At 39.0% G+C, this 12,500-nt stretch overlaps 1 protein-coding gene across 1 annotated transcript in view; it reads left to right on the top strand.

The window, feature by feature from the left end:
• mospd2 (motile sperm domain containing 2) overlaps positions 1–10,130 on the top strand; it is a 17,068-nt gene extending 6,938 nt beyond the window's left edge. Inside the window, exons 10-15 of the mRNA XM_078262011.1 lie at positions 3,497–3,615; positions 6,017–6,110; positions 6,464–6,560; positions 7,065–7,185; positions 7,345–7,450; positions 9,603–10,130. Of these exons, the coding sequence (XP_078118137.1) occupies positions 3,497–3,615; positions 6,017–6,110; positions 6,464–6,560; positions 7,065–7,185; positions 7,345–7,450; positions 9,603–9,755 (690 nt within the window). The 3' untranslated portion in view covers positions 9,756–10,130. The remainder of the gene's footprint in view (positions 1–3,496; positions 3,616–6,016; positions 6,111–6,463; positions 6,561–7,064; positions 7,186–7,344; positions 7,451–9,602) is intronic.
• The last annotated feature ends 2,370 nt before the right edge of the window (positions 10,131–12,500 follow it).

The raw sequence follows: 12,500 nt of genomic DNA on the forward strand, positions 1-12,500 counted from the left end.
CAGGAAATGCCTTTTTAAGACTTGTAGAAAGTTGGACATTTACATTATATTGGTGGATGTTTTTAACCATGGTTATTTATGTTTTGTTATTTAGTGTTGCAGCTGTTATTTATAGATATTTTGCTTTTTTGCTGTCATAGTTGGGGAGAAGCAGATTTGTGGTTAACTGACATTTGATGTGAGGAGTAGGATATAACTGTGCTGTAATTAATAGCAGGTCACTACCTCATATAGGACACAAACTGTATTTGCTGGAGAGGTGCTGCGTCATCCAAAGCTACTCCCATGAGCCTCCTAAGCCCCAACAAACAGTGCTCCCATTGTTAATAAATACCACATTGGTCATGCACAATAGATTTAGATTTACAAAGCAGAGATATACAAATCAGTCAGTTATTGGCCACAATAATCTACAGACACAAGTTTGAAGTTTGTTAATATAAATTACCTTACCCTCGCGTGTTTCTGGTGCGAGCGACATTAACATGCCCTGCATAACCCCAGAGAAAAGGAACCTAGCTCCCATGTTAAAGCATTCGTCTCAAGATACTAAACCCATTAACTGTATTTTAATAAACACTACAGTCCTCTAAGCTGTCAGGCTAGATTTCAAAACCTTTGGGTCAACTCTGTGGGAAAGGGTGAGATAATTCTTAGGTTAGCCTGAGGATCTAGTTACACAACCACTCTGTAGTGACACTGCACAGACAGTGAGTATGATATTATAAGTAAGTGTTTGAATATGCCTGACTGCAATCAAACGGTCTAAAGGGATCAATGAGACTATTCAAGGTGAGAGAACAATAGTTCAACAGTTTCTTTGTATTACGATTAAAATGAATGTAAATAGTTATTCATCTAACTTCTAATACTGCCACTGACTGAAAGTTACATATTGCATACTAAATATACATAAAGCCACTAGCACACTAACTTCCTTACACACCCATAGTTTTGTATAAATTTATTATACAGTTGGATGTTTACCAAAAATAAATTTTAAGTTTATCTAAAACAAACACAATACAAAGAAAGGCAAGGTTAAGTGTTAGAAGTGAGAGGAGAGCGGTGATGAGAGGTTAATAGGTAGGGCTGTAACGATAAACCAAACCCACGATTCGGTTCGTATCATGAATTTTGACCCACGATTCAATACAAATCTTGATTCTTTTGGGGGGGGGGGGGGGGTGTTTGGAGGAGAGTTATACTCCGTAAACAACTTTTTTTTTTCTGCCACATGGCATCGTTTTGTCATTGATTTTACGTGCCACTTTGCAACACAATAATACAACAGAGACCTTATTGATTTCAATGTCGATTGATCCAACACCAAAGATTCTTTTGTACCTTTTTAAAATGTTTCCAAAATCGTTTCAGTGGCTCATTAACTCATTCGAATGAGACATAAGAATAATGGTAACATAATTATTAGTGTTACCGGTGTTGACTTTATTTCTGGTGTGCTGTGTTATGACTAAACCCGTAGCACTTTGTTAATATACCAGCCTGTCAGCTCTTCAAGCCTGTCCGAACGCATTCCACAGTACTGCTTCTTATCCATCTTGTCTAAATAAACAAGGGACTCTCAACTACCACCACCCATCACAACCGGAATTCTTCTAGATTCCAAGGCAACACTGCGCTGCTAACTTGATGGCTTCAGGAAGCTAATTGCCTTTTTCTCTGTTTTGAAACAAGGGCTGGAGGTGGTAAGGCAGTGTAGGATCACACCCACACAAGAAGCCCAGAGTCCAGAAGATTTCTACCAGCTGGAAAGGCAGGTGTACTCACATGACTGAATTATTGTGAGTGCACCTCCCTCACAGTCGACTGATGTCGTCTCAACCCCTGGACATGTTCATCCCTTGACCTGTCCTGGACCTCACATTTCAATTTGACCCCCAAAATTGTATTGCATTGTTTAAAAACCACATTTCTGACTTTGTTATGAAGGAATGTAGGCTAAATGAAGGCTAGCCTACCTTTTGCACAAAACCATGTAAACACTCAACCAAGGGAGACACTCTCATATTTCACTGTATAATCGGCTCCAAGAAAACTGAAAGCCAAGTCACTACTCCTCATTAACAATATGACATATGTATCTTCTAACCTCAGATTAAAACGATTAACACAATTATTGCTATATTACTGTAGCCCAAGTTAATAACACTCCGCACCAGATCTTAAACCATGCTCGCCTTTTGAAGCAACTTAACAAAATCCGTGTGTGCCTTGTCTTCAAACATTATCTTTTACCAAGTCTGCGACTCTGGAGAGTGCTGATCATGTAGACAATCGTGTTTTATGCCTTTTTTAATATGTACTGTATAATCAATAGACACTCCTCATGAGCATTTCACTAATCTTTCACTTTAGGATCATGTAAAATCGTCAATGATTTAAATTGTCTTTGCATTTCGTATCTTACACACAATGTGTAGAAATCATGAAGTTCACTAATTTTACATGTCTTTTATGGCCTATTTTATTTCTTTGTGCGTGATTATGGTATGTGTTTTATTTTTTTTTTGTTACTCAAAATTAATTGCCACTTATTTTGTTCTTTGTAAATCTATAATGGAATATTGTTTCCATGAGCCTAATGAATATGGTCAAAGCTAATTAACTATGACACAGCCTACTATTTCAGTGTTTAATTTTTTTATTAAAAATTGGAGCATGTTTTACTTTTTTGTACTAAAATATTACCTAATTATGTAAGGCTTGCTCTTTTAAAATGACAAATAAATAGACATTTCATCAGCAGCTGATTATCTCTTGATGTCTTCATTGTGGCAGTTGCATTACAGTCAGCCATTAAATTAAGATGACATGTTGTGTTGCTTATCACAGCAAATGATACACTTCCCCTCTTGAGTCACAAATGTTCCCATCACATGCAGAGTCCACTCACCTTTGCCCCCCCCCCCCTCCTTTCTCCCGGGATGTGCTCACTCTCCCATCTGTTTCACAGAATATGTGGTGTCAGCAACACTGTGAAAACATCCATTTTCCCCAACTCACCTACTTCATCCATAGCAAATGTTTCACAATTGCAGTCCTGTCAGCTGATTTATGGTCATATGGTCCCTGTCTGGGTGATTTGGGTCAAGGTTTATGGATATTTTGCTGAAGTGAAAGTATCCATGTGTGAGTGGTGATATGACATCTGGTCTGATTGAGCTAGTTTTGTTCAAGGTTGTTTGTTCAAAAGTCACACGTTTGTGAGACTACCAGGAACAAGGGTCAAGCGTCCTCATGGGGGGGGTTTCTCAGTAAAAATCTATTTTAATGTTACCCTTCATTATTTTTGCAAGAGCCACTTATTAATCATTACAGATGACTGTCAAGAGCTTCATTAACTGATAGCTTTCTACGCATCAAGGGCAGGGGTCAAACATTTATTTTTCAGGAAAGAAGCCAGATAAGGGTCACACCATTACATTATCAGTACAGAGTCTCTTTTCTAATTGGGTGCTCTTTGTTGTTTCAGGTAAATTTCCTGGAAGACAGTTTGAGGGCAGAGGACAATGAAAAAGGAGACTCAAGCAGCAGGACCAAAGGAGCCAGGAAGCCACTGACCACCTTCAAAGGCCCTCTGCTAGATGTTAGGTAGGTCATCCTGCTCACGCCCTTCCCCATCTTTTCATTATTCTACACATCACTTACAGCTGTTCGTGGTTGCATTGCAGTAAGAAGGGAAAAGAAGGGGTTGTCTGCACACCTACATGAGCAAGCTCTCAAAAACTATATTGATGCAATAAAGTTAACAGTTCACAATCGGCAGATGGATTTTTGAAAGTGGTTTAGCTTTGGAAATCATGCTGAAATCTCATATCTACTATCACTTGGATCTGACCGGGACCCTCCTTTTCAAGCAGTCTCAGTCTAGTTATTTAGCACCAGAGTTGGATTGACAGGTTTCACAGCAGCCTAAACGAACCACACTAACCGGGTGAATGTAATAGTTTCTTCTAACCGAAACAAACAGGTTAGGTATCTGGTATCTAGGCATCCAGTTTCTGCACTGCAATTACATCACAATTACAGTTTTCAATTACATTATCATTAGTCCATCCCCTGTTACCAACATTTCCACCCCATAGCTTGTTCAGGTTTTGTACTGTGGCTGACTGCACACTCATTCCCCTCTGAATAAATGTACATCTAAATAAATGTACACTGATCTGAACATTATAACCTTCATGCTGTTGTATGATACAGCATTAGTTTTAGCTAGGTGTACCTAATGAACTGGCAACTGAGCATATGTGAAATGTGGAGCCATATGCAAAAAGACCAATTTTAATTGTTTGTTCTTGACAACGTATTGACAAAAATGTTCTCTTCATGTATTGGCTCAAAGCCTAAAGTCATTATTGATGTCTTTGTATCTCTTTATAGCCCAATTGATTTGGTCACATGTGGGCAGGAATTAAGTATGCTACCAGTCAATTAATTGTTCAGTGAGAGAACTGGCCATTGATCAATTAACCTTTACGAGAGGAGCACTCATCACCTCTTGCACGTGTTGTCTAACACATTATTTTGTTATAACTGAATTGCAAAAGTGTCGACTTCAAAAGCGGTGTATTGCAAAGGAGTAAAGCAATCACACCATGATGTGGTTGGTTCTTGGGTAAAATACTTAGCAGTGCATTCGCACACTGTATAATATTACTCCTTATTTTCATGAATAGTGTCCAAGTCGAGTTCTGTTTTTACAGAGTAATGGCTTTGATGTAAGGGGTTTGACAGCTCTGGGCTGTGAATTATAGTGAAACGGATTTAAATGAGCCTTAAATGCAATTATGTTTCTAAGCTGTGTTAGCCTTAACTCCAGGCTGGGGCTTTAGAAGGGAGTAGGGGGCTTTGATCTTGTGTTTGCCAAAGGTTTCCAGAGCCCGAAGACTCACTCTGAGCGCAAGCAAGCACCAGACTTTTCAGCTGTTTTACTGGGGAAAAGAACACACGAAGACTTGAAAAGGAAAAATATACCTTTGTTCTTAGCAGTTTTAGTCCATGAACCACCACTGAGAAGCTTTATACATATGGGCCAGATATTATAATCCATTTGCTAGTTTCTTCATGACAAAGTTTAAAGTCCTCAATGCAAAATGTGTTCACTGAGGCTGAATTCATCAAATCACATACTATTTATAGCCAAATTAGACTGTTGCAAACTTGCTTAAAGGAAGCATTGAGTGCCAACCACGAGTGTCAGAGAGCAATGCAAAGTGTCTCATCCACAGATTTTAGGCCACAGATTTGAAATTAAATAGCCTGTTTCTGCTACAGTATACACATCTGCTCTGTAAAACTGTTTGACTTTGAGACAAGGCTGGATTATTAACCGGGAAAACATGCTTATCACATACTCTTATTATTGTGTGTAAGTTGGTCTGTGCTATGATTAATTGCAAAATATTTATGAGACTGTGCACCACAAATGATTAACTGAAATGATAACACCATTAAGGTGGGTTTTTCAATATTGTCAAAACATTGGTGCAAATGAAAAATAAAATTACCACAAACAGGTGTTTAACAGGGGCCTACGATCTTGTCCACCGGGAACCCATAGTAGGGGGATTTTATTTTGGTGATTTTTGACCATATCTAGATGAATGTAAATATGCTTGACAGAAATCCTGTATTTGAAAGTATGCTTTAGTTTGTTTTTTTAGCTGCAAAAGATTGGTGAAGCAGATAGTTAAGGTGTAAATACCTTCAAGTGCCAGGATAATCATACCAGACGGACATCAAGGCACATGAATTGTAGCAGTCCAATCTGTATTAATAAGATGCCTAATAGAGAAACAACAAAGCGATTTGTGAAGCAAATGGGAACTCCTATCTGCATCTAGCTGTTGTATGTGTACTGAAGTGCACAAATAGACACTTTATAGCGCAAAATTACTGTGTAAGGACCCGAGCCTCTGCTTTCCATCCTAATGTAGCTCCTGTCTCAGTTTTGTTTGTTTTTTTTGTTGTTTTTTTTGTTTCCCTCCAGCCCCGCAGAGGAACTCAGCTTTGGTTCTGGAGAGATGGAGAAAAAAAGCCTCATTATCCTGAGCAATGTAACCAAAAACCAAGTAGCCTTTAAGGTGAGAGTGAAGGCACTCACATGCATGTGTGTGCTTGAACCTGTGAGCCAGTATGAGTTGACAGAACTGCTTGACTCTGCTACAATAAATACATGCTAAAATTATGACGTGATTAGTAGTTTAAGTCATTTGTTAAGCAAAATTGCCAAACATTAACTGGTTAACAGCTTCTCAAATGTAAGGATTTGCTGCCTTTTCATATATTTAAAAAAAAAAAAAAAAAATTTTAGACTTAGTCAGACAAAACAAACATTTTGAAGATGTCAACATGACATGCATGACGTGCATTTCCGCCTGTTTTTGACATTTCATAGAAATATTATTTCTGAAAGGTGCCTCTGGTGTCTCCACAGGTACGGACCACAGCACCTGAGAAGTACAGAGTGAAGCCCAGCAGCAGCAGCTGTGACCCAGGAGCTTCAGTAGATATAGTGGTGTCTTTACATGGAGGTACTGCACTTTAGCTCTGCACTCTACCCCACTCACAACAGATGTGTCCAAATGCAGAACTTCAGAATAATCAAATGGTCTGGTCTTTTACCTTCCCAAAAAGCCACTTTTCTTTGCCTGACATACATATTTCAAAAGTGATAAAAGAATAATCTCAAGACAAACCATCAGACAACTGACAGTGCTGTGCGAGTTAAGACATTTTATGGTCATCAAGCACTGAAATGTCAGCTGTAGGTTATGATGTCCTGCAAAAAACTCGGAAGAATCAGCGCTATTTCAGGGTTACTTTTTTCTAGCTGTTATGGGTTTTTTTTCCATTACTGTAATGTCTAGCACTGACTTTAACAGCCCCATTAGAAAAGGTTTTGTTATGGATTTTAAACAATTTCTTTCACATTTACTGAAAAAAAAACCTAACCCTTCCCATTTTTTTCTCTCCAAATGGTATTAGCTTCCATACTTTTTTTTTGGTTTAATGTTGCCCTGAATGTTTCTGTGCAGGTTCTCAAGCCTCTCCACAGGACAGATTTTTGGTCATGGCTGCCGAGATGGACAATGCTGGATCACAAGAACTTTCACAGTTCTGGAAAGAAGTACCAAAAACCAAGGTCATGGAACACAGGTATGCTTCTGTGCTCTTTGTTTAGCCATGTCTAAATATGTGAAAGAATTTGTACACTGGTCTGTTGCCACACAGTCGTCATTACAGCCGTGACAGCGGACTCGTAGGCTGCATATCCCCCTGATGGCCTCCGTTCATTACATTGTGACTTTCCAACAGATTGCGCTGTCATGTTCTGGAGAGCGTTAAAGCACAAACAGTGACTCCTCTCAGAGACAGCCCTGTGGAGACAGGGACCAACGGGCAGCAGGAATTAAACTCAGCGGTGAGTTCTGGTGGAAGAGAAGCCTTGTTACAATACTCATTATCTTTAAGTCACAATATATTTGTTCATTCAGATACTTTTGACCACCATTTATAGATTTTGTAGACTGCCATCACAGTTTTAAAACGCATTGTTTATAACATGTAGGCTGAGTATAAGTATAACACAAGTTAACTGGTTTATTACTTTCTTAAAGGTTTAGTTTGTTTAAAAGAGTTAGATAAGAAAACCCACATTTTTGTGGGTTAACTATGGAGCTGGAAAAGAGAGGCAGCTAAACTAGCTTAGCATAAGGACTGGAAACGGGGAACCCTTAGCCTGGCTCAATTTTGAAGATGTCAACATGAGCTGTGGGAAATTGTAATGTGCATTTCCGCCTGTTTTTGACATTTCATAGAAATATTATTTCTGAAAGGTGCCTCTGGTGTCTCCACAGGTACGGACCACAGCACCTGAGAAGTACAGAGTGAAGCCCAGCAGCAGCAGCTGTGACTCAGGAGCTTCAGTAGATATAGTGGTGTCTTTACATGGAGGTACTGCACTTTAGCTCTGCACTCTACCCCACTCACAACAGATGTGTCCAAATGCAGAACTTCAGAATAATCAAATGGTCTGGTCTTTTACCTTCCCAAAAAAGCCACTTTTTCTTTGCCTGACATACATATTTCAAAAAGTGATAAAAGAATAATCTCAAGACAAACCATCAGACAACTGACAGTGCTGTGCGAGTTAAGACATTTTATGGTCATCAAGCACTGAAATGTCAGCTGTAGGTTATGATGTCCTGCAAAAAACTCGGAAGAATCAGCGCTATTTCAGGGTTACTTTTTTCTAGCTGTTATGTGTTTTTTTTTCCATTACTGTAATGTCTAGCACTGACTTTAACAGCCCCATTAGAAAAGGTTTTGTTATGGATTTTAAACAATTTCTTTCACATTTACTGAAAAAAAACCTAACCCTTCCCATTTTTCTCTCTCCAAATGGTATTAGCTTCCATACTTGGTTTAATGTTGCCCTGAATGTTTCTGTGCAGGTTCTCAAGCCTCTCCACAGGACAGATTTTTTGGTCATGGCTGCCGAGATGGACAATGCTGGATCACAAGAACTTTCACAGTTCTGGAAAGAAGTACCAAAAACCAAGGTCATGGAACACAGGTATGCTTCTGTGCTCTTTGTTTAGCCATGTCTAAATATGTGAAAGAATTTGTACACTGGTCTGTTGCCACACAGTCGTCATTACAGCCGTGACAGCGGACTCGTAGGCTGCATATCCCCCTGATGGCCTCCGTTCATTACATTGTGACTTTCCAACAGATTGCGCTGTCATGTTCTGGAGAGCGTTAAAGCACAAACAGTGACTCCTCTCAGAGACAGCCCTGTGGAGACAGGGACCAACGGGCAGCAGGAATTAAACTCAGCGGTGAGTTCTGGTGGAAGAGAAGCCTTGTTACAATACTCATTATCTTTAAGTCACAATATATTTGTTCATTCAGATACTTTTGACCACCATTTATAGATTTTGTAGACTGCCATCACAGTTTTAAAACGCATTGTTTATAACATGTAGGCTGAGTATAAGTATAACACAAGTTAACTGGTTTATTACTTAAAGGTTTAGTTTGTTTAAAAGAGTTAGATAAGAAAACCCACATATTTGTGGGTTAACTATGGAGCTGGAAAAGAGAGGCAGCTAAACTAGCTTAGCATAAGGACTGGAAACGGGGAACCCTTAGCCTGGCTCAGTCAATTTAAGCTTACTAATAACACTTTCTATCTTAATTCATCCGTACGTTCGAGGGACAACGTGTAGCCTCTCTGCTGATTGCCTCACACATTTCGGTTTATGTATAATTGAAACCAAACAAATGCATACATTTTTGGTGGCGCAGGTAGACATATTTTTGAAGTTTAGAGAATGCCAGTTTAGTTTTTTAGCCTTGTTTCCAGACTTCCATAAGCTAAGTGCCTCTCTGCTCAAGCTCACACACACATAGTCTCATCATCTTTAACTCTTTGCAAGCAACCAAATCTGCATATTTCACACTATTCCTTTAATTTACTGTACTTATCTACCTAATTTGTTTTTATGGTTTTCATTACAAGGGTATTAGATTGATAAACCAGATCATTGATCCAGTTTTTATCTCACCAGCTCATGCGAGTGATGACCTGCAACGCACGAATGGAGCAGAAGCTGAATACGTGTCTGTGGGTGCAGAAGGTCATTATTGGGTTGGTGCTGGTCCTCGTGGCACTGAACCTCATGTGTCTCCACCTGCTGAGTGCTTCCCAGCAGCCATCCTGACCTGATACAGCTCCCTCCTCCTGCATCTGTTGACCGCAGACACACAGATGCTTCCAGCAGGGCCACAGTCAACTGGGCTGCTGTCATGGAGGGGAGGCAAACTGACTTTAGGGACATGTGAGTTGTTGTGGAGTTACTATATGAAGAGATTGTACTTTCTCTCTTCAGGCTCTTGAGAGTTAGTACAACAGAGAAACTTAACAATGGGACATCAAATCATTAATGTGTTTTTTAAGACCTATCGTGAAAAAATGTGTATTTATTGCAAAAGACACAATACGTAGGAAGAATTGGTTACTTTTGTGATCATAATGTAAATTTTTTATATTATATAAATCTACAGAATTTAAAATAAACACTTTTTGTCAACTTCAACTTGAACATAATGTTGTTCTTTTTGTATAGTCAGATCATCTGATAAGAGCATCTACACACCCGCCTTTATCCAGAGATGTACAGTGGTGCTCCTAAGTTTATGAACCCATGCTAAAGTTGACTAAAAAGAGGAATAAAAAAAAAATCATCTTAATACATCTTAATTTTAAAAAAAAGAGGAAAAATCCAACCTTTAAGGACACAAATTGTCTTTGTGAATTAATAATGTATTGTAAATAAATAAATGTTCTTCCTTAAAATACAGGGGGCATAAGTAAGTACACCCCTATGTTAAATTCCCATAATGGCAGGCAGGTTTTTATTTTTAAAGGCCAGTTATTTCATGGATCCAGGATACTATGCATCCTGATAAAGTTCCCTTGGCCTTTGGAATTAAAATAGCCCCACATCATCACATACCCTTCACCATACCTAGAGATTGGCATGGTTTTATTTCAGTTAGCCTAATAGCTGGTTTGATTTGCATTGAGAGATTATCTTATGGAAAGTACCCCATGCCAATCTCTAGGTATGGTGAAGGGTATGTGATGATGTGATGATGTGGGGCTATTTTAATTCCAAAGGCCAATGGAACTTTATCAGGATGCATAGTATCCTGGATCCATGAAATAACTGGCCTTTAAAAACAAAAATCTGCCTGCCTCTATGGGAATTTAACATAGGGGTGTACTTACTTATGCCCCCTGTATTTTAAGGAAGGACATTTATTTATTTACATTATTCATTCACAAAGAAAATGAGTGTCTTTAAAGGTTAATTTTTTTAATTAAGGCATTAAGATCAATTTCCAAAAGATTTTTTTTTTTTCCACTTTTTAGTCAACTTGAGCATGGGTTCATAAACTTGAGCACCACTGTAGATGTTTTGATCACTCAGTAGTCCTGTTTTGCATAAGTATTCACACTCATTAATAAACCCTCATTAGTACAGCGGCGTCTAATTGAAAACATTGCAGTGTATGACCTTACTAAACCTCTCCACTCTCAGACCAAGGAGCCACAGGAGATCTGTCTCCACCATCTCCATTTGTTTTTAATTACCCCTACACTGCCGAACTAAAAATACCAAAGCAATTACTGGAGTACAAGGACATGGCACAACACACTTGTAGCTTAGTGGGAAGCACTGATATCTATAACAAGATCCAGCTCTGAGCAATCAGGACGTGCGCTGTCGCACTAGGAATGATCACAATTAGGTTATTAGATGTGCTCATAAGGGTTGTCTGGCATCAACATTTGCAGATTGTTCACAGTAGGTGGTGGCTGCTCGCATGCGAGGGATGATTAGAAGGACGCGTGCAATAATGGGTAAACTAATCCTACGTTGATTATAAACACTGGGCTGTTTCGGGGAGCCGCAAAATGTTTATTCCCTTAAGATTACATTGCATCTCTTCTTCTGTAACTCATGTTAGTAGCAACCCTTCATATGGTTCTCATAAAACCTCTCCATTAATAGTTGTTTGTCGAAAAAATTGGTTTTAAGTGAGCATGTGCGCTGAATGTAAAACTTGCATTATGTATTTCACTTCATCTCTCAGTAAGAAATGCATTTTGCACTATTTGGGTAGTAAGTGCCTATGCGCAAAAAAAAAAGCTTTGGGGTTAATGGCGTGTTTGCCTCCAGAGAATAAAAGTAAAAGCTTTGGTATCACACATAGGTGGGCTGATTTTAAGTGCATCTGAGTGCCAAGCAGTACCTAACTGAACTCAGGAAGTCGATCAGATACACTGCACAGAGCCAATCCCAACATCAGTGAAGCAACAATGACTGAAGTGGAAAATTATTTGAGCAGTCATGTGACAGTTTCCTAGACACTTTCTCACATGATTGCCTATTTGTCAGTAATTGCTTACAGTGGATACTGTCTTTTCCAGTAGCTTCAGAAGCTCCCCAACAGTATTGATTTAACATTAAACACCAGTTAAATCGAAACCGGTTCAATGTGCGGCTGGCCCCGGGCACTCATGCAATGTTTGAGGGGGGGGGCGGTGATTAAGTTCAAGTAGCAAATTGGGACGGGGTATATGGAAAGTCAATGAGTGCTGCATTTAACAAGAAGAGTGTGGGTGTTGAGTATCTGTTGCTTTTAGCATCATAGAGAGGATGTTCAGATGTTCATGTTGCTGAACTACAATACCACACAATGCCCTTTTTATCATCTCTATAAATGACCATAAATCAACGCCTATAATACAGTGGTGCTGAGCGTTACTCAGCTCCCATAACTGTAGTAACACAAAAATGATATGGTCCGTACCCAGTAAGAACATACTATATTAAAAAGGTTTATTCTCCATCTTCACTATTTTACTTGCCATTTCCATATATCCTAAACCAGTTTTC

The sequence above is a fragment of the Sander vitreus genome, chromosome 11, assembly GCF_031162955.1.
Source record: "Sander vitreus isolate 19-12246 chromosome 11, sanVit1, whole genome shotgun sequence".
NCBI lineage: Eukaryota > Metazoa > Chordata > Actinopteri > Perciformes > Percidae > Sander > Sander vitreus.